Source organism: Erythrolamprus reginae, chromosome 2 (genome assembly GCF_031021105.1).
Source record: "Erythrolamprus reginae isolate rEryReg1 chromosome 2, rEryReg1.hap1, whole genome shotgun sequence".
NCBI classification, from domain to species: Eukaryota; Metazoa; Chordata; class Lepidosauria; order Squamata; family Dipsadidae; genus Erythrolamprus; species Erythrolamprus reginae.
In genome coordinates, this window is record NC_091951.1 from 136,638,886 (window position 1) to 136,662,471 (window position 23,586).

A 23,586-nucleotide genomic window follows, 5' to 3' on the forward strand; every position below is an offset into this window, starting at 1 on the left:
AGGCAGATCATATTAGTGGTCCATGGAATTTAAAATTATGAACTTAGTGGTCTCTGAGGTCTGAAAGGTTGGTGACCCCTGCTTTAAAAGCTGAAAAATAGTTTAATGATTCTTTAGCTGCACGATGAACTAAAACAAGTAAATTTATCCTACTGTGGAGATTGGGGAATTGTTTAATTTTTGATTATCCAAAGGACAATAATCCTTGAAGGAAAATTAAGTGATTGATTGATTGATTGATTGATTGATTTAAGTTGGAAGACGTCGTGTAGGTCATTGAGTCCAACCCCATGCTCAGGCAGGAGTCCCTATACTATTTCAGACAAATGGCAATCCAATCTCCCTTTGAAAGTCTCAAGTGTTGGAGTGCTCAAACCTCCACAGGCAACCTGTTCCACTGGTTGATCACTCTCACCATCAGAAAGTTCCTCCTTCTTTCCAAAATCTCTCTTTGGTCAGCTTCCACCCATTATTCCTAGTCTGGCCTTCTGGTGCTTTGGAAAACAGCTTAACCCACTCCTCTCTTTGGTGGTATCCCCTCAGGTATTGGAACACTGCTATCATGTCTCCCCTGGTCCTTCTCTTTGCTAGACTAGCCATGCCCAATTCCTGTAACCTCTCTTCGTATGTTTAAGTTTCCAGTCCCCTTTATCATCTTGGTTGCTCTCTTCTGCACTTTCTCTAGATTTTCAATAGTTTTTGTAGTGTGGTGACCAAAACTGGATGCAGTACGCTAGGTGTGATCTAACTAAGGCTTTGTAGAGTGGTATTAGTACCTCCATAGTCCTAGATTGTATCCCTCTGTTAATGCAGCTCAGGATTGTATTGACCTTTTTGGCGGCTGCTGCACATTGCTGGCTCATATTTAGTTGGTTGTCCACCAAGACTCCAAAATCCCTCTCGCAGTTGCTTTTTCTTTTTATCTTTTTTTCAACTTTATCTTTTTTCAACTTACTACAGAATATGTATGTATGTGTATATGTGTGTTTCTGTATCATATACATACACAAACAATATAAAATCAAAAATTCCAGGGTGAGTTTTTTGTTTGCTTGCTTTTGACATTTATATCCCAAACATACCTTGAGCTTTGGCAACCGCTTGATAGTTTTGAGGGGTCGGAGGACACGAAGGACTCGTAAGGATTTAATGGTGTTGATGTCTTTTCCTTTACTGCCTCTGTAGGAGATGTTGGATGGGAAGAAATAGTAGGAAAAAATGAAGCTGATTCTCTACAATAACCCTGACAAATCATGTTTCCAAATACAGAGATACAATCTATTTTATAACCAGGATGCTAGTAAAGTTGTATGAACATTACCCCTTTTGGCCATCCACACCCCTTTGGTAAATTGTTTCTTAAATAAAATGTCACCCTAGAAATTGTTTACCAGTTATACCATGTCTCTTTCAAACATCAATTCATTCCCTCCATTCTTCTAGTATGCTTTTGATTTCATCTATTTCTTTATCTATTAGAATGCTCTTTCAATACCTCCCCTGTTTTACAATCATGCAGGAATCTAAGGATTTAGCACCCCTGTGGGAATTAAAACAAGCATACAAATACTTCCATGGAATGCATCCTTCAAATTACGGTACAAAAAATAGTTGTGTCTAATTGTGAGTTATCACAGAAGGTTTTTAAAAAAGGGTCACCAGCTCCTGCAGATTTCATTGATATACAGTATCTGTGCAATTTCCTCAGTAATAGCTGGAAGAAATTTGTTACTGTCTTCTTTCATTCTTCCAGGTTGATTCCTCCTGATTTCTCAGCCTGCCATAGAATTCTCTGGCAGTCGTCCAGCCAAGGACAAAGCAGGGCTGAGCCCAGAGTAAGTCAGTCAGGTACTAATACTATAACCTAGTAAGGATTTTGTTTTAAAGCTTCTTTGATTTTTTTTAGATGTCTGACATGAGATCCACATCCTACCAGATGTAATTGCACTGGGATATAAAAAGTAATGTGGCTCTATTTTGGGTATCCATTATTAGTAGCCGATAAATAGGCTCAAAAAATTCCATTTCTATCAAACTCCCAAGTCCTCTCAAGATTCACAAACTTTGCAACTGTGATGATGTGCAGTATAATCTTTCTAGGTTGCACTGCATTACCTTATGTGCTGATAGGTTCATTTCATCATGATTTGAAATATATGTATAAAAACACACAGCTTCGTTTTTTGGGCATTTAAAAAAAAACACCTGTTATTTCCATTTGGTTCTGCATCAGAGCATATTGACACATCAAAACAAAAGCAATTCCTTTTTCATTTTATTGTGGATTTTCTGACATTAAGCATAAAAAATGAGAAGAACCTGCACTCTGGCAATGCTTGAAAATATTTGACAATATTTCTGCAGAGAAATCTATATCTCATTGTAAAGGAATAATCTGTTACTTGGAGAGATATATTCTAGGATTTAAGAGTCCAGTTTTGCAGATAATGTACACACACATTATGATGAAAACAGCAGTATAAATCTTATTTCAGATGTATTACACAAAGAGAAAAAGCAACTGTATGCTTAAAGCTTGGTTTTCTTCCCCTCTATCATGTCAACACACTCGAAGAGGGGAAATGTAACAGAAATTATTGTTTTCTGGGTAAAAATTTAGTTTCATGTGTATATGAATATACACCTAACCTATTTTGTTGCATGACCAGAAAAGCCTTTGCATTGGAGAGAATTCAGAGCTCATTCTGCAGTGGTCTGGTTTTTAGATGACTGCAGTATTTTGCTTTTTAAAAAAATAAACAATTCTTTAAGGCCCATTTAGGAAAAGTATTTGGGTCAGTGAAGAGGGTGTGCTAGCGGTAAGCTATTGTGCAAACCTACTGAGTCTCCAATTATCTTTGTGGTGGCTAGTTTTGGTCTCAAACAAAACTAAGCAAATTTCCCAGTCAATAATACACTTATGATGTATAAAGTGCTTGCCTAGGGGTTAACGGTCCCTACTGATGTCTGTGAGTGAATTACCAGAGGTTTATGAAAACAGGCTCACTTGGAGAATTGGCGCTCTGGGCTGCTTCAATATGCATTTTCTCACAGCCACACTGGAAACTAAAGACCAAAATGGTGGACAGTGCATACTTGCCCCCTTATCTTGCTCATGGAAGTGCCATATATTTTGAATTTCCTCTCTCAAAGCTAGAGAAGACAAGCTGTGCAGAGGAAAATGAAATTTTTCCCAATTTCCTCAGTAGCTGTGGGGGTTGCAACCACAGTGATTGGTGAACCAAGTGAGGTGATGTGGTATAGACCAGTGTTTCCCAACCTTGCTAACTTGAAGATATTTGGACTTCAACTCCCAGAATTCCCCAGCCAGCGAATGCTGGCTGGGGAATTCTGGGAGTTGAAGTCCAAATATCTTCAAGTTGCCAAGGTTGGGAAACACTGCTATAGACAGACAAATATGAGCAAACCTGACTAGGACTTGTTTGATTGTGTTGTGCAAATGGCCCTTGTAGAGCCTTCTCTCCCAGGCTGAGCTGTATGAGGAAATTCCAGAAAGCTCATCTGAGCACAGTTTGCATGCCAATAAGTTTCACACATAAATGGATCCAATTAATAAAAGATCAAAAGCACAATGTATTTAGATTCAGTCAAATTGCCTTGATTCCATCCAGCGGTCAATTTTACTCCAAAGTTGGAGAAACTAGTCTCTTTTTCTTTAATAGCCTTGTAAGCTCAGTATATTAACTACATCTCCCAAAGAAAGCTTCTGAAAAGCTATCAAAAATTGGCTAAATGACAGAATAAATGCATCAATTACTCATTACCATCAAAACGCACATTCAGAAGATATAAACCAACAATAGTTTTATGGAGATACTTGGCTCATTTTCACTCATTTTAAATATGAGCCCTGAGAAGCCTCGGGCTAATTAGTTACTTCCTCACTCAAATGCCACTTTGGACTCCAGCCTTCAACAAATTGTACTTGAATTGCTTTGGATGGCCATATTATTTTTTGTATTTCCCTATAAACAGGGCTAGCTTTTAAATAACTTTTTTGAATGTCCCTAATGTCCCTCACTCAGTCTGACTCCTTTGTAGGCATAATGGCTTTGGTAGGCATCACAATATTTCAAAGCCATCTCAACACTGATGCTTAAAGATGGAGGACATTTATTTAAAAGAACACTGACGTTCCTTCCTATATCAATAGGTTGGCAAGTGCTCAGGAATGTGGTTTCTATATGTAACAGAGCAGCTTTTAAAATCTCAATAGAATTAAAATACATTTAAAGCTTGCAAGTCAGTTTTTCTAGTACTGGATTGATTTGAGAAATAAAAATAACTGTACAGTATTATAAATATAGATTAAGAAAATCTATATGGCCATAAAGATCCAGTTTTGTGTCTGGGTCTGCCAATACTTATATTTGGCAACTGCAGTATATGCTGCCCAGAGACACTGGTTGAGAGGGGTGGCTATTGAAATCAGATAAATAAATAAAATGTCAAAGCAACATAGCCAGATAGGGAGCCATTACAACTGTAACTGTTTCTCTGACCCTTTAATCTAATTTACGTTGTTGAATAGTGATAATGATGACAATGATGAAGATTTTATATTTATGTCAGCCCTGAAGAGCATTCTGATAATAAAAGTATCTGGTTCTCAAGAAAAATATTTTTAGGATGGAAATATTTTGATTAACACATATTTAACTATACTGTAAGAGTATTGTGACACCTAACAATAACATATTCTATTCTGTTCCTTTTAGCAGCCTTGTCACATAATCTGCTTTTCAATATTGTTCTTTTCCAGCGTAAGTACTTAGTGGCTATTAAAAATAAGTATTCAGAACAGAGAATGAAATATTTGATCGCAGAACAAAAGGACTACCTCCACCATAATTCATAGCAATCGGCACTTTTTGACCAGACCCAACAATGTTCCAGCCACAATTGCTTGTCCTCAGGTTAACTGAAATGTTGTGGTCCAACAAGGCAAAAATCAACTACTGTACCTAGTTCAAGGTCACTACAACAAAACTGATTCCTAGAAAGTGTAACCTGACAGGAAGGCACACAAATCCTAACCCATGTGAAATGGAACAGAATCAATGAAATGTCTGATGTTTGGAGAGAGATAAAAAGACCTGCAATTTGTTTGGTTTTCCAATCGTATTAGTTACATATAGTGATGCATAACCAGATCCACATAGATAAATAGCATGTATACCAGAGAGTGTTTGGGAGAGAAAGTGATAGAGGCAGACAGACAGAAAGACTTTACCGTGAGCTGCTCCTGTTGTGAAGTGGCAGTGAAAGGAAGAGACAAAGAAAGTGAGTAACAGTCAGAAAGAGAACACAAAACATAAAATCTAATGATACCATACTATGTAATGCCTTTTACAGACAGGACATTTATTTGCTCTTCAGCTACTGCCTTGAAGTAGATGGAAGGAGTTTATTTCAGTAAGTTATCTACACATGTATAGTAAGATGAGCCTTCTACTACTGAGACAACCCTCCATTTGCATAGGAGCCCAGCATCACTGACATTTTGCATGTCCTACATCAAAGACAAAATTATTTATCTCTACAATGTCTGATTAAAAATAAAATAGTGGCAGAGGGCAGCAACCAGATATATTTACTGTCTATCCCTTAGTTCAGTGATTCTCAACCTGGAGGTCGGGATCCCTTTGGGGGGTCAAATGACCGTTTCAAAGCAGGCACCTAAGACCATGAGAAAAGACAAATTTCCCATGGTGTTAGGAACTAAAGTTTCTATTCTGGCGCCTTGGAACATATTTTTACAATCCAACCAATCAGGCGTTTATAGTGGGGATGTCCCTCTGACCTTCCTTCCAATCAGCTTAAAATTCTGTTGGGAGAACTGGCGTTAGACTTATGATTGGGGGTCATCACAACATGAGGAACTATATTAAGGAGTCACGGCATCAGAAAGGTTGAGAACCACTGCCTTAGCTAATACTTATATTAATTTTTATTTGAAATATTACCTTAAATCCTTTTCTTGGAAAATTTTCACTAAATGGATGGCATAATTCTTTCATCACTAACCAGAAAATAAATCTTGATTGAGGAATTGCGTTCAATGGAAAGATTCTAAATTCCTAAGCATACTTAATAGAATAACCTTTACCAACTTGGCATATTCCAAATGTCTTGGATTACTATACAAGTCCCATAAGGACTTTCACATTTGCATTTAATTATTACAAAAACGTTGCACCAATATTGTTCTCTGCCATGTTCTCATGCATGAGAATTTCAGGTACGGAATTCTTAGTAGCACAAATATTAAAGTAGTGTTACCGCTCCCCCAATTCCAATACTGTTTCAAGGAATAATCAAGGTATATACAATTTATAAAGCTTTATTACTTATTACCTTATAAGGAATTGAGGTGACATGAAATAGGTCACCAGGTGATAGAAGCAAAGTTGTATTTAATGATGGGAACATTAAGTTTCATACTGGCATAGCTTTTGGCTGATTCAATGATAGGCAGAAAACACATCAATTAGCAAACGAGCCTTACATTCTAGAGGCAGCATGGCTAATTTGAGATTGTGATAATTATACATGCACTGGAAAGGCACTAGGCTGGGGAAAGGTATACTTGAGATTGTCAAAACACAACGAGTCTTATTTCTAATAGAAATGAAAGAATCGTAGGGTTGAAAGGGACTTTGGAGGTCCTCAAGTCTAACCCCTTAATCAGGGCAGGAGTCTTATACTTATCCCAGTCAAATGGTTGTCCAATCTGTTTTTGAAAACCTCAAGTGATGGAGAACTCACAATCCCAGGAGGCAAATGATTTCATTCTCACTGTTAGAAAATGTTCCCTTGCTTCTGGATTTGATCTCTTTTTATCAGGCTTCTACCTATTATTTCTTGTCCTATTACCTGGTTCTCTAGTGAATAAATCAATCTCTTTTTTTTAATGACAGCCCTCCTAATTCCTCTCTTTGATAAGTTAGACATACCTAGTTCCCTCAAGCATTTGACATTTCCAGACTCTTTATCATCTTTGGTGTTTCTCTCTTCACATTCTCCAGAATCTCAACTTGTTTTTTATATTTTGGTAATTGGAACTGAATGCAGTATTCTAAATGTGGTCTCACCAGCACAGAGTAATCAACAGAGAGATAACATCAAGACAAAAAGAAGTGATAGTACTTCTTGTAGTTTTGATGCTATTCCTCTGTTGATACAATCTAGGACTATATCGGCTTATTTGGCAACTGTAGCACACTGCTGATTCATATTTAAGTAGGGCCCACTAGGATACCTTGATCTCACAATTTGCTACTGTGATATAAATATGAAAATATGAAATTAGAATAAATATAAACAATGAACAATGAACATAAACAATAAATATAGAGAGATAGGCTTCATGTTTAGTGTAGAACTATGGATAGAGTACTTTTGTGCATTCACCTATAATGATGGAAATACAACTTTTTCATGCAGCTCTGCTAACTTTCTCTATCAAAATAATGTTTTCCACCCAAACAAATTGTGATAGTATCATAGTTACAGGGTGAGGTTTTAAGCTTTTAGTAGCACAACTGAGGTTTATTGAAATTCTCAGCTCAAACCTGGAAAATAGCCATGAAAAGTGCCTTATATTCCAGAAAAAAACCATTGAGGGACAATAATATGAAGTATGACACAATACTACACAATAGTATATAGAGTCAGGTGATAGCAACACAGCAGAAAATATTATAAATGCTCTTTCAGTTAACTGAAATGGACTGACTAAAAAAAGCAATTTCTCACAGTTGATAAATTTTGATGAACTTTGTGAGAGTTAAGACAGAAAAATAACCATATTCACAGTGATGAAGGAAAGATGTTTTTAAAAAGGTAAGATAAGGAAAGATAATTTATTCTTTCAAATGTAACCATATTCAGCCACTCGTCCAAGTTTGCAGACATGTAAATAAGATCTATTTCCATTTATATGTTGCTGAGCCTCACATTACTGAACACCCAATTCCTTTCTGTCACCTCCAACTGTACACACTGTGTAGCTGGTTCACTTCTGCTGCTTTTGAAATAGAAACATTACAAATTACCAAAAGAAATGTAAATTTCTTGCAGACTCATCTTCTTTTATGCTGTAAATAGTAGGGCTCAAGCTTTACTATGCTAAGAGCCAAATGTTTCAAAATAAGCTACGTAAATCATGAACCTATTCAATCCTATTAATTTCATAATAAGAAAAGATAGAAAAAGCAGTGTAAAAACATGGAGGAATAAAAACATCAGTTGCCAGTTTTACTCACTCCATGAATGACAAAGTGATTATAGAATAACAAAATACCTTAAATACAAAAGAATGAATATTTATGGGAGTTTGTCAGAACCAACTGAATTCTCACCACACCTAACATTAAAATGGTAACTGCAAGAGCATTCATTTCCTTACAAACCTACTGGAGCTTGCTCATTACACAAACTTTGGACATCATCTGACTCACAATTCTTCCTCTTAGGGCTGTTCTACAGCTGAGCCAACAAATATGCTAATTGTAGGATGTTCTGTTCCAAGTGCCTTCTGCTGCATCTCTTTTAATCCATCACGAAGCAAACAGAACCTAAAATTTGTCACAGGGACTACACATCTAGGGAAGCCTTGCTTAGAAGATGTAATCAACACCAGTAACAGAAAATCACATTTTTTTCATCTTACCATTTCTTGCCATTCCATTTTTAGACCATTTTCTGCACCTAGCATCTTTTTGAATTGAAATGCTATTTCTATTTTATTCTTGCTTAAATATAATAGGCTTGTTTGGATTTATCTATAGAAACTCTGAAATAATATAAGCCAAGCTTCTGTTAAATGGGTTTCAATTGTATTGTTTCTTATGAAAATCGAACAGTAAAAGGAGTTCCATTCAAAAGCCTTAGCTCATTTCTCCCAGGTGACTTTGGTGCTTCTATCTATATGCTGATCAAGTTTACAAGTACAGTTAGCTTTCTTGTCTAGCTAGAAACACTTTGAATATCTTTGGCAAGTGTGGGTAAAACAGTTGTCTTCCTTGCCTGGGCAATGCCATTGGCTTATTAGGATAAAAACTTTAAGAATGTTAGCTATATTTTACCAGATTTTAGTTTGATGTAAAATTGTAACACATCGACTATGATTTAGCAATAGTGTTAGGTTGAATTATATCAAAATAATGTATCCAAAGTATGACTGACTTTCCACTATGAGATAAATGGAATGCTCTCTAGTGCCCACATTGAATAGCAGCCCATAATATCTTCTAGTGCAGGGTACTATAAACACTCCATGGAAGAAAAGCAAGTATCTTCTGATCAAATCCATCAGGATAGCATCAGCTTCTTTCTACCAACTCTGATAGATTGTAATAGCACATTGGACAACAGTAAAGAGATCCTCACACTAAAAGCTACATTACACTAACTCCAATTGCAACCAATAGTGAGACATATTTTATCGTTTACTTTAATCATTTACTTTTGCTCCTACTAGGGGGAAATGTCATTGAGTGCCATAATTCAATGCTCTCCCCAGGCACTGGATTATGGGTATGGGCACTTGTGCATGCACAATAGCGCTTGCCCATGCTTTTTTGGCACTTGGGAAAAAAAGGTTCGCCATCACTGGCCTAGGCAAAGTATGTGATCTTGCAAATATGCCATTTGAGATCTCTTTTCCCTCCTCTCTTCTCCCCTCCCCCCCTCTCTCTCACACACATATGACATTTACTATAATATGAAAGTGCTTGAAAATGAAATAGAACAACCAGATAGGGTGAAAAGTAAGACAAATATTTCAGCCAAAATGCTGACTGCATCAACCCAGTCAATTTCTGGATTTCTAGATCATATTTTACTCTTATGATATGCTGTTAAAAAGGAAAATATATAGGAATAATCAGATATGTACGTATTTCAACTTCTAAGGTACTGTAAAAACATTGAGAACAATTAAATGAGCAACACTAAAAAAGAAAGGAAAGCAAATTGGGCAAAACTCTGAGGTGAGCTCAGGAAGAATAGAAACTTCCTGTGGAGCAGAAAATCTCTTTTTTTTCTAAATATCGCAATGAAGAAACTAATACATATAGACTGACCTGATGAGATAATCTTATTCCAAACTTACTGCATATAATATACAGTATTGAATAACACTTAATATTGAATAATATTAAGATTCATAATAGTTCCTTCAAATAATTTTATCTATGCTGGAAGGATAACATGTTAGAGGAGACAGTAAGCATATGATGTATGTTTTCCACCATTGTTCGGTTTTAATTTTCCACCTAGTATAAGGTTGTTATATAATGCTACTTAAAGTATTATGATGTATATATAGCTTATACTAAATAATACCCCAACATTTTGGAGTTGATCAATACTGTATGTAAAAGCAATGAATTCATTGGACATGGAGCATAGCAAAAAATACTCTTTTAACAATGGAAAAATCCGTTCTGGATTTAGAGTTTTAGATTGATGATGTGTTCTCGCTCTGCTTATGAATTGGTTTTTTAATGATGCAATAGAAAGAGTGATCAATAAATTTTCACATGGTCATTTAATATTTTATTTTAAAATGGAAATGGAATACGTATAATTTTTTTAGTATCTTTTAAAAAATTATTAGGTCTTTTTCTTTTAAATACTGAAGCAATATTCTTTTTTTGATAATTATAAATAAAAAGCTGCCTTCTCCAACTTGGTATTTTTAAAGTCAGTATAGTTTATAGGCCTTCTTGGGCAACACATGTTCAGGGCATGAGATTAGGGACAATTGTGTGAGATAATGCTTTCAATTTCTATTCTAAATTGGTCCAAGCTTCTCAAAATTATTTCTATAAAGGAAAGAAAATGGTGCTAATTTGTCCTCTAGAATTAGTCACCAAGGGAGCAATTACAGATTCAGTTAATGTCAAAGATATATCTTCAGAACCAGCAGTATCATTTATACATAGCATTTTCCATCTCTAGTGTTCATATTTGCCATAGTGCCCTTGTATATTTTTCTCTTTGGCTTCCATTGCTAAACAAGGCCAGGTTATATAGTTTCTAATGAACTCATAGTAATGCAGAGAAAACAACAGGCTTGCTGAAACTGTTATCTATTTAATTTTTTAATTTCTGTCATGGTATTCTATAGACTATATTTTCTTATAACCAGAAGATTCTTGGTTATATAATCCATGATATCTCTATTTATTGGAAAATTTTAGCCTAAATTTTCTATACCTAAAGTATAATGACCAGTTTTAAGACACACCCTGTAATATGATGAAAGGAGTTAAATGTCAAATGAAAACTTCCTAATTGCTTTAGTGGGACCTAGAATAAACTGAATTTTGTAATAAACATTAACTATTTTATTTACTGAAAGGGCACAAGGGCTCAGGGTGATGGCTCAGTTTGCAGCCTGTGTTCAAGACCAGAGTACTGCACAACAGGGTGAGCGACTGTTCCTGCCCCAGCTCCTGCCCACCTAGTACTTCGAAAGCATGCAAATGTGAGTAGATGAATAGGTACCACTTCATGGGAAGGTAACAGCATTTTAGGCACCTTTGGCATATAATTATCGCCACAAAAAACATCTTTGGTCAATACTACCTCCCTCAGTCAAGAAACAGATATGAGCACCATTACCTTGAGTCGGACATGACTGGACAGGGAAACCTTTACTTTTACTTTTATTATATTTACTAGCTAGTAGTTAAGGTCAATGAGGTGCTGACCGGATTTTATTTCCAAATTCACTGATATACCAAGAGTAGACTATATTTTTTATTTTATTTTATTTTATTTTATTTTATTTTATTTATTTATTTTATTTTATTATTTTATTTGTTTGTTTGTTTGTTTGTTTATTTATTTATTTATTTATTTGACTTATATGCTGCCCCTCTCCGTGGACTTAGGGCGGCTTACAACATTTTGGTAAGTAAAACATTTCTAGGCTAATACAGAATAATTAATTTAAAAATTGTCTTTAAAAAAGATTTTTCACACTATTTTCCTGATAATTATTACAATGAAGACAATTACAACCTTTGTCATTATTAATTTGATGATGGATTGTGAGAAATTGTGAGAAAACAAACATATCGTAAATGTAACATTCATAAATACAAGTTGGTTCTATATTTGATAAACTATTTCCACCGATCTGAAAAGAAAGTGGTAGAACTCTTTCTATTAATAGATCAACTCTTAGTTTTCACTCTGGATATCTATCTTGTAAAGTTTTGGCACTGTAATCACAGAAAGTAGCATCACAACATATTTACTGAACAGAATATGGGAACTTGTTATGACAGCTAGATTGCCTTAAACATTTGCCGAGTCGATTGTTTTGCTAACAGCCTGTCAGGAAAAAGTTTCACATGCAAGGACTATCCCAAGCCAAATGGGAGGGGGATACAAAGCTGAGTAGTCATGCTCTATATGACTTGAGCTGGCACTGGAAGAGGGAACGTGATGAGGAAAAACAAGTCATATAAGTATTGAAAACACAATCCATCATGCATCAAACTTCAACGAGAAACTTTTCCAGTTGAAGGAGAAGCAGCTAAGCTTGTTTTTTAAAAAACCAGAAAAAGAAAGCAAGCATTATAACCCTAGAGAGTTAATCTAAAAAACTTACGTGAAGGCAAATGCCACCAATGCTCCACTGACCACAATGAAATCCAAGATGTTCCACAGATCCCGAAAATAAGCGCCCCGATGAAGGATCAGTCCTAAATCAATCATCTGCAAAAACCAGACAAAGTAAAGAAATGCAGGTTTCCAAATCAGTACATGTGACTTTGATTAACTGCAGTCCTGAAATTTTTATTCTGAACATAAATCTAACTTTGTAAAAGAGGAGGTGAAGGGCTTAAAAATGAACTTTCTCGCAAGAAAATAAAAATTACAATATGTATGCACAGGGCAAATAATAACAATGTTTAATTCAGAGATCAAAATTTGACTTAAAGGATTTTGGAATACATGAATTGGTATACTTGAGAATTGATATGCTAGAGCAGTGTTTCCCAACCTTGGCAACTTGAAGATATTTAGACTTCAACTCCCAGAATTCCTCAGCCAGCGGATGCTGGCTGGGGAATTCTGGGAGTTGAAGTCCAAATATCTTCAAGTTGCCAAGGTTGGGAAACACTGTGCTAGAGTATAAGAGTTTAATTACTATTGTTGTTTTCCTGGATACTTACTGTTCACAGTCATAATATTCTTTTCCATGTATTTTATGATGTTGGTGCTTCAAAATGGCATTTGAAGATAAATGAATCTGTCTAGGATTTATGATTACTTCTCTTAAACTCTGACACATAGGAGCTATTATCCCAGATTACAATCAGAATCAATATCATGCTATGAAAATATTCTTGAAGAGCTGTGCTCATTTTTGTGCTACTAAATGTATCACTATAATAATCTTGAAAATAGCCTTTAAATTCAGAACTATTTCAAAGACTATTGTAAAAAAAAATACTGGTACAGTATTGCATGATATATTGACTTCCCCCTTCTTACTATGTTGGAAATGTTCTGCCACATAATAATAATTTAGCATGCACTGGAAACAAATCAAGTTTACTAACCTTAACAACCATTTCAAAAGTGAAGACACCTGTGAAGACATAATCAAAGTAACGAAGAACCTATAGGAAGGAGAGAAAATAATAAAAATATACAGTTCAAGGCTTGCTAACTCCTTTGAAATAAATGAGCCTAACTGATCTTGCAATCAAACCAGAGTGAAGTGAGCAAGTCTCGAGGAGGCATTCAAAAGGTTTCAGGCAGCAAAGGAAAGATACAGAATCAGAATCTTTGAAACATCAAATCAGTTTAGCTGTACTTTGGTTAGGAAGAATTTGTGTCTTTGTACAACTCTGCAATCGTGGTGGAAAATATGAAGATGATGAAAATGGGTTTTAAAATAAGAACTTTCCTGCATGGCTTCTAGCTCCAAATACATGTAAATAGCACATACACACCATTGAGGAACACTTAGCAGCTATCGTCAGCTTTCCCTTCCTGAGTTAGCTAGCATATCCTTCAGCTGGAGAGAATATTAACAATAATTTTTTGTAAAGACGATTGTATTTGGGGAGCACAAAAGCCCCTCCTCAGTATCAGAACAGAGGAATTAGGTGTGAGTGTGGAAAAGTGTAACAGTGTCAAGTTATCTGGAGAGAAACTGCATGAGGCGAGAACTAGTCTTCTCTTGCAGCTCCAAGGAAAACACTGTAAATTGTTTTCATGCATTCTCTTAGGACAGTGATGGCGAACTCCCCCCCCCCCCCCGGGTGCTGAAAGCATGTACGCAGGCATTACTCCCCGCTCCTACAGAAGCCCACTGGACACAGGAAATGCCCTGCTTCCCAACTTCTTACTACATGGCGAAAAATACTTTGAGGGTAAGACACCCCTAGCGCCCTCTAGGGGTAGCCTTTCAGAACAATGGTCGTGTTCTGAGCCTAGCTCAGCAGTTGTGTTCTGTACTGGCATAATCAGGCTCCCTTCACTTTGTAGGCCTTCTGTATGAGGAGGCTTAGGCTTGAGTTGGTGCAAAGGATGATCCTGGGAACAGAGGCCAAAGCTGTTCCCTATGAGATTGAAGTGAGGTGAAGGTGGGGTGATCTGTTTAAGCCATGGCGTGCTGTAGTTACAATGCAGTATTGCAAGCTGACTGGCTCAAAGCAGACTCACTCTTCCATGCTTTTGAGGTTGATAAAATGAGGACCCAGACTACTATTGGGGGGCAATATGTTGTAAACTGCTCAGAGAGCGCTATAAAGCACTATGGAGGGCTATATAAATCTAAATATATTACTGTTGCTATCACTTCAATTAAGCAGAGAATTATTATTTCTACGTAGGACACTATATCTATTGCTATCCCTTGATTTTTGAAGTTCCTAGGGAAAAGATGAATCTGGGGAGGGGAAAGCAAGGTGATCTGTATATATGAAACTGATTTTAAATAAATCAACATTTATTGAGATCTGCAAAATAACAGCATAAAGCATATCAAATAAAACATATCAAAAATATTTCAATAACAAATAAAATAAGAGTATGATCATCTTTAGGCTGAAATTAAAACTAACACAAACAGGCTGATTCCACAATTAACAGCATCCATCCTTTCGCAAAAAGGAAAGTTAATTTGCTGTTTAGTATAACTAAAATCTCTTGCAGTCATTTTTAAATTCATTCTGAGTCTTGAACCGAGCCCTGATATTATTTCTTAAGGTTACAAGAATGTTTATGCAATACTGCATAATTTCTTACAAACCCATACACCTGCAAAGAGTGAAAGGAGGGATTTGAAAAAGAGAGGCAACTAGAGGAAGGAATATTTTTCTTCCCCTATGGAAGGGAGCAGCAATTATCAACAGCAATTGGGACATTTTAAAGATGAGAAGGAAACAAGAATTGTTGTTGAGACACATCAGATTGAGCTAAAATATGAACATTCAAAATTGGCGCTGAATGTAAAATTATAATCCTTATTCTCCAATGTTTTTAAAAACAACTTTTAAAAATTAAATTCTTTTACATTATTTAAAATATCAATGGTATAAATTTGTTTAGGAAACTGTTTTCATTTAACCAATGGCTAAGTGCCATATTATACTGAGTACATAACAAGCATGCTCAACTATTATTTAAATTCCAAGTTTAAGGACTATTAAGCAAGAAAGCTTGGGCATACCGTTATCCATTTGGTAGCAGTGGCAAAAGAGGGCTGGCTTAGTTGCTTTGTTCATTTGTTCTCTCTGTCAAAATCACAGCCACTTTTCTGCTTTGGATGTGCAATTACACTATACCATTGCCCTTTTCTGTCACCCAGAACCTTCTAATCTAGAGAAGGCTTAACTTTCCTGGGAGATGAATAATCTCCACTGTGTAATAATGTCACTGCTGCTTAGACTCCATCTGCTTACCCTTGATTTTAGTTGGTGTATGGTTCCTGGATATTTGAGTTGCTTTTTCCATATGCCAACATGAAGATTTCTTATTGCTGCCTAATGCAGAAAGTCTGCTTCCTGCCCATCCCCCTACTGAGATGCTGTGCTAATTATTTCATTACTGTTTCCTTAGGGATATCTCACAAGACCTGTTCAGAAGTTCTTGAAAAAGAAAGTGCAGTGTAAGATGCTCAGAAGCCAGCCTCTGATTTATTGCTTTCTCTCCCTTGCCATCTATTGTCTCCTATTTAGTCTGTTTAAATAAAAGCAAGATTTTTGAGCAAGAGAAATAAGAAAAGAATTCAAGCTTTTACAGAATACATTCTAACAAGTATAGAATTAAACAATTTCAGCCTAATTTGCATTCAAGAAATATTCTCAAAAATCTAGGATATGCATCGGGGATTTAAATATATCCCTGTATGAAGTAAGTCTCAGTAAAAAAAAGTTTTACTCAGTAAAAAAAGTTTGTTGGACAGTAGGTTATGAGTTCAAACTCAAAAACACAGCCTACAAGGTTGCTTCTGCATGGCACCATGGAATCTGACAACCAAGCAGAGTGCATTGCTTATACAGCAACAGGAAACTCTGAAGTGGGGCCTAAAAGAAGTTATAAAATCTCAGAGATTCTTAGAAACTGCCGTTTTTTCTCTGGACCCAACATCTCGAAGCATGTAATCCACCACTGCTGTACAGGAGCTCATGCCATGTGCTACTGAGCCATGTGCTCCTGTCCATCATTAAACCTTCTTTCCAAGCAACCTCCATGAATACAGTGTCTTTTTCCCCACTTGAAACTGAACCCAGAAGAATATTACTTCCAACAATAAAGACTAATAACCTACTCTTTAACAAAAAAAAATTGGTTTCAGGAAAACATTACCCTGTAATCTGTAATTCTTATACTGCAAAAACATACGGACCTCCCAACGTGATCAAGGTAAAAGCTTTTGATTCAGTAGTACACGACAAAGTTCTTTTGAAACTAAAATCCTATGGCATCTCTGGACCCCTACATGACTGGATGACCATGTTCCTGTCCAACCAACAGCAAGTGGTCAAAATAGGAAGTGCCATATCAAATCCTGCTGCTGTCAACAGTGGTGTCCCTCAAGGCAGTGTCCTAGGACCAACATTCTTCATACTCTATATAAACGATCTTTGTGATCATATTATAAGCAACTGTGTTCTCTTTGCTGATGATGTTAAACTATTTAACACCACCGGCAATGCTGCTACCCTTCAAGAAGACCTTGATCATGTAGCAGAATGGTCAACAACTTGCAACTTCAAATCTCAACCAACAAATGCTGTCTTACACATTGACAAAAAGAATACAAAATACAAACTTGGAGGAAATGAATTTGTAGATGACCCTCACTCTGTCAAAGACCTTGGAGTACTCATATCCAATGTGACCGATTAGGTCCCACCGATCCCAGCGACCGATTAGGTCCCACAGAGTGGGCCTTCTCCGGGTCCCGTCAACTAAACAATGTCGGTTGGCGGGCCCCAGGGGAAGAGCCTTCTCTGTGGCGGCACCGGCCCTCTGGAACCAACTCCCCCCCGGAGATTAGGACTGCCCCTACTCTTCCTGCCTTCCGTAAACTCCTTAAAACCCACCTTTGCCGTCAGGCATGGGGGAACTGAAACATCTCCCCCCGGGCATGTTTAATTTATGCATGGTACGCCTGTGTGTGCGTCTGTTAGTATATGGGGTTTTTTAAATACTTAATATTTTTAAATTTGTCTGTTTACTTATGATTTGTTTCTACATGTTGTGAGCCGCCCCGAGTCTTCGGAGAGGGGCGGCATACAAATCTAAGTAATAAATAAAAATAAATAAATGTCCTAAGTGCTAGTGCCCACAGTAACAACATTGCCAAAAAGGCACTAAGAGTTGTTAATCTAATCTTACGTAGCCTCTTCTCTGGCAAAATTACACTGCTAACCAGAGCTTACAAAACATTTGTTAGGCCAATTCTGGAATACAGCTCACCTGTCTGGAACCCAAATTGCATACCAGACATTAATACAATAGAGTCCAGAAATATTTCACAAGAAGAGTCCTTTACTCCTCCGCTCACAACAAAATACCTTATTCAACCAGACTTAAATACTGGGATTAGACAATTTACAACTATGTCACCTCTGATCTGATCTAAATGTAATTCATAAAATCATATACCAAAATGTCCTTCCTGTTAATGACCACCTTCAACCGCTGCAATATACGAGCACATAATAAAATTAAATGTAAACCGCTCCAAACTCGACTGCAGAAAATACAACTTCAGAAATAGTCTCCGAGTCTTTGAGAGGGGTGGCATGCAAATCTAATAAATTATTATTATTATTATTATTATTATTATTATTATTATTATTATTATTATTTTTGTTGTTGTGTGATCAATTCCTGGAATGAGTTACCAGTCTCTGTGGCTTCTTCCCCAAACCCCCAAAACTTTAACCTTAGACTGTCTACAGTCAACCTCTTCCCATTTCTAAGAGGTCAGTAAGGGGCGTGCATAACCACACCACTGTGCCTACCGTCTCTGTCCTACTGTCCTATTGTCCTTTTTTATTGTTACTTTTTATTTATGTCATGTTTATACAAGTTACTACTATTCTATTCATGTTGGACAAAAAACAAACAAATAAATACATGAGAAAGAACCAAAAGTAAAAATGAAATATCATTTAATTCAAAAGGACTTGAGAAAACTGTATTTTAATACCGATATAAATTACACTGGCAAGTTATTCTATCAATTTTAGTTTAGTAGAAATTTGCACAGATATAGATAGAAAACAACGTGATACGATTTTCAATTGTAGCTGTAATTAACTCTATCTCTGAGTGATCAAGAATTACCTTTCCTAGTGAAGTTATTACGAAACCAAAATAATAATCTTGGATTTGTGATCTATGTAGAAGATACCAGAATCCAAGTCAATTGGTCACAGGCATTTGATCTTAATAAACTGCTACATGATCATGATTCTTATCTACAAGGAGCAATTGCTTGGTTGCATATATTATGTGCTAAACATGACTTCACAAAGTATTCACTCGTATACAGTTTGGCACAGTCCCTCACTGTGGCCTGGAAAAAGGCTGAGATGGAGGCTCCTGACCAGATTGCGCCATTGCCACCTCTCTGTGGCACTAGACCCCGGAGAGCTCCTTGGTTTACCAAGGAACTCCAGGTGTTAAAATGCCAGAAGAGACGTCTAGAGAAGCGTTGGAGGAAAAGTAAATCTGAGTCTGATTGAACACTTGTAAGAGCTCATATTAAGACTTACAAAGTGGCACTTGAGGCGGCAAGATGTGTGTATCATGCCGCCTTGATTGCATCAGCGGAAGCCGCCCTGTTTAGGGTGCCCCACTCCCTTCTAAATCAGGGGGGAGTTGGGGAGCCCTTGCAGGGTAGTGCCAAGGATTTTAACGCATTCTTCGCTTATAAAATCGCTCAGAGGTTAACCTCTAGGTTTCTCCCTTGTGGGGTTATTATTATTATTATTTATTAGATTTGTATGCCGCCCCTCTCCGCAGACTCTCCCCCCTGCTATTCAATATCTACATGAAACCGCTTTAGTTTTTAATTATTGGATTTGTACTACATTGTTCATTGTTGTTGTGAGCCGCCCCAAGTCTTCAGAGAGGGGCGGCATACAAATCTAATAAATTATTATTAATTATTATTATTGCTATATCATGCAGAAATGAAGTTGATTCACTCTCCCAAAGGAATAAAGAAACTAAGAAATTAAAAGTCCTCTCTCTTAACACAACATGTTTGCTTTTTTGTTAAAATTCCTGTGCAAGAAGATGTCTTATTGAGATACTGTCCAACTTTACTCTGGGTCAGTATCAGCAAACACAAATATGAAATAAACTATCAATGGCCCATCAGTATTGAGGAAAGACTAAATCAATATATTTAATTGTTTAAGATGATTTAGTTTGGGTGGAGACTGCACCTTGCTGAAAATATTTAAAACTATACTTTGCTTCCTCTCACATGCTGCACATTTTAGGACTACTAATACTCTATTAACTTTAGTATTCCACGATTCATTTCCATGGCTCGGAAATAGGAGAACAGGATCTGCAATTTATGAATGCTGCATCAACAGAAATAAAGGAGGACTTACATTGTTACGAGGAGCACTCGGCTGTACAGGATCTTCAGCAGCCAATGCAATGCTGCTCATGGCAATCACCATCAGAATGCAGATCTCAAAGTAGCGTAGATTGACAATGTAGTGACAGAGGCGCCGAAAACTAGCACAAATAGGCAAAGATGCATTAGGGAGCATCATATGTGAAGCAGACATGTAGCTTTCTCTCACTGTGTCAGATAAAAAATCTGGGGCCATCAACACCACACACTAAATTTGGAAAGCAATCAGGGTAGCATATATATGTTTGTTAGTTACTATCTCATAAACTAAACCACTGCATGTTTTTGAAACCAGTTTTAGATTACTCACATAAACTCATTCTCATTCTCAATCCAAATTAACAAGCTTGAACGCAACTCACATTTTGACATTATAATCTATATCAAAATTATTATTTTTAAAAAAATGAAATTACACCCATAGCCTTTTGAATCAAGTATTCCACATAGACAATTTAAATCAAATGCCGTCAGGGTTGAATCACCCCCTTTGTCTGCAATTCTTCAGTTCTGAGATAACTTGCCTGTTGGTGAACCATAACTACAGCAACATTATGTTCTTTTATTATAAAAGACAAGATTTTATTTCAGAAAGTTGTCTTCCAGGTTTATTTCATTTTTAATTTCCTTGATTTTGCTCTTGACTTTTCTTTTGTAAAGCAAAGCGTTAAACATAATTATTTTAAGCTTTCAGTTTTGTCCCCTTTTCAGATCTGTCCTTTATTTCCCCCCCCCAGAAAATATAACCATAGCCAACATTAAATCACAATAAGATACTTTTTCCTTACTCCACTAGTCCTCTTGGGAATGGAGGTGTGTGTGTATTGAAGTGAAGAGCCGGAGTGGCGCAGCAGGTAGAGTGCTGTACTGCAGGCCACTGAAGCTGACTGTAGATCTGTAGGTCAGCGGTTCAAATCTCATCACCGGCTCAAGGTTGACTCAGCCTCCCATCCTTCCGAGGTGGGTAAAATGAGGACCCGGATTGTGGGGGCAATATGCTGGCTCTGTTAAAAAGTGCTATTGCTAACATTTTGTAAGCCGCCCTGAGTCTAAGGAGAAGGGCAGCATAAAAATCGAATAGATAGATAGATGGATGGATGGATAGATGGATAGATAGATAGATAGATAGATAGATAATAGATAGATAGATAATAGATAGATCGAGATATATATATATATATATATATATATATATATATATATATATATATATATATATATATATATATAGATTGTTCTGAGTTCGGGTTTTGCCCTGTGTAATGTTTTGCATGTCTATGCGACGTTTCGGTGAAATCACATTCACCATCACTGTGTTCGCCTGAGAAGAAGGACAGAAACACCAGCCTGAAGATGACGAGTGAGACCTCGTCGAAACGTCGCCAGAAATTTCCAAATCCTACACGGGAAGAAACCCGAATATACCAAGACCGTCATACCTGTACCCGTGAAAATCTACGAAAACACACACACACACACACACACACACACATATATATAAAAAATAGATAGATAGATAATAGATAGATAGATAGATAGATAATTAGATAGATAGATAGATAGATAGATAGATAGATAGATAGATAGATAGATAGATAGATAGATAGATAGATAGATTGAAGGGGAAATCCTCATCCCATCCTAGGTTTGGCTAAATAAAACCAAAACACAAATTTGGGGAGTCAATAACTCAGCCGTGCTAAGGCAGGTCATAGAAGGCAACCAATTAATTTCAGGATTAAAACAAAAAAATAAACTTGATTAACAATAAGTTTATATACATATGGTTTAAATGTAAAAATCCCTAATATAATCCTAACTATAACAAAATATATTTCTACCTTATCTGAGGTGACCTCAGATATCCAGGACCGCTGTCAACACCCTCACACAAAAGAACCCCAAACTCTTCACCTGGGACCTTGACAGAACCCCTTTCTTTTCTTTCTTTGACTCTAAGGGGTCAGGCTACCTCTAGGCACTCTCTGGGCATAAAGCTGGCTCCTGATTTAAAGGACCAGCTGCTCAGCACTGCAACAACATTTTCAGTTTTCTAGATATCTGTTCCTGAAAATCCATTTGCTGTCAATTCAGTATAGTAACTTACGGATTAGTGGTTGAGAGTATGAACATGGAACTGTATGGTGGCATAGGCTTGGGCCCATCTTCACCTCCCTCATCATCATCTTCCTCTTTTTTCTCTTCCTCTTTCTTTGGCAGAGGCTCTGGATTGGCATTCTTATTGACTGGTAACAAAACCCAAAAGAACATGTAAAGTACAACACAGAGTTGTGGACGTCCAAATAAAAATGTAGAGATCAAAATGTCAATTCAAACATGTTATTAAGAAAGGGGTAGTGCCTCCTATCATTCAATGAAGCATACAAAGACATCTTGACTAGTACGCGGAGCTAAAGTATTATTAATATTCACTGCACTTTTAATACACTTCCTCAACTTATATCCACATTGAATTGTCCCCATATGCTGTTTTAATTCACAGGATTAATATTAATTCAACTTGATATTTTCAAAAAGCCAGTTAAACAATATGTGCTAATGGAAAAATTGGAAGGCTTAGTCAATCAATCACAAAGATATAAATTTCTGGATCAAACAAGTTAAAGGATAGTTCTCTATTCCCCCCACTGTAATCCAATTTTCATTTCAAACCATTGAGAAAGATCCCTTTGTAATTTGGCTGGCTTTAGAGAAATGATTTCTAACACCCACGTGACAAGCGATAGCTTGACCACATTGAAGGATTTTGAAACTAGTCTCCTTTAAATCAGTTTCGAACTACCAGGCACAAGGATTTGAAATAAAAAATTGCAGGGTGAATCTATATAGATTGGGCAGAAAAAGAATTATGGGAGCCATTATGTTGTTTGGTGGGTAATGTCTGTAAAAGCTTTGTAAAATGTACATATTATATTTATTTATTTATTTATTTATCTATTGGATTTGTATGCCGCCCCTCTCCGCAGACTCGGGGCGGCTAACAACAGTAACAAAACAGTATAATCCAATACTAAAAACAGTTAAAAACCCATTATATAAAAACCAATCATACATACAGACATACCATGCATAAAATTTTAAAGGCCTAGGGGGAATGTGTATCTCAGTTCCCCCATGCCTGGCGGCAGAGGTTGGGTTTTAAGCAGCTTACGAAAGGCAAGGAGGGTGGGGGCAATTGTAATCTCTGGGGGGAGTTGGTTCCAGAGGGCCGGGGCCGCCACAGAGAAGGCTCTTCCCCTGGGTCCTGCCAAGCGACATTGTTTGGTTGACGGGACCCGGAGAAGACCCACTCTGTGGGACCTAACTGGTCGCTGGGATTCGTGCAGCTTCTTTATCAAATAAAAAAGAAGCAAGGATAATTGGCTAAATAAACCACTCTTAAATTTTAATAA

The 23,586-nt window shown here is 36.7% G+C and overlaps 1 protein-coding gene across 1 annotated transcript in view; it reads right to left on the bottom strand.

Moving 5' to 3' along the window:
* Positions 1-23,586, bottom strand: part of CACNA1A (calcium voltage-gated channel subunit alpha1 A) — a 419,872-nt gene that overhangs the window by 118,889 nt on the left and 277,397 nt on the right. Inside the window, exons 24-28 of the mRNA XM_070739561.1 lie at positions 22,281-22,419; positions 20,145-20,274; positions 13,611-13,670; positions 12,653-12,759; positions 1,083-1,179 (exon numbers count right to left, since the gene is read on the bottom strand). Of these exons, the coding sequence (XP_070595662.1) occupies positions 1,083-1,179; positions 12,653-12,759; positions 13,611-13,670; positions 20,145-20,274; positions 22,281-22,419 (533 nt within the window). The remainder of the gene's footprint in view (positions 1-1,082; positions 1,180-12,652; positions 12,760-13,610; positions 13,671-20,144; positions 20,275-22,280; positions 22,420-23,586) is intronic.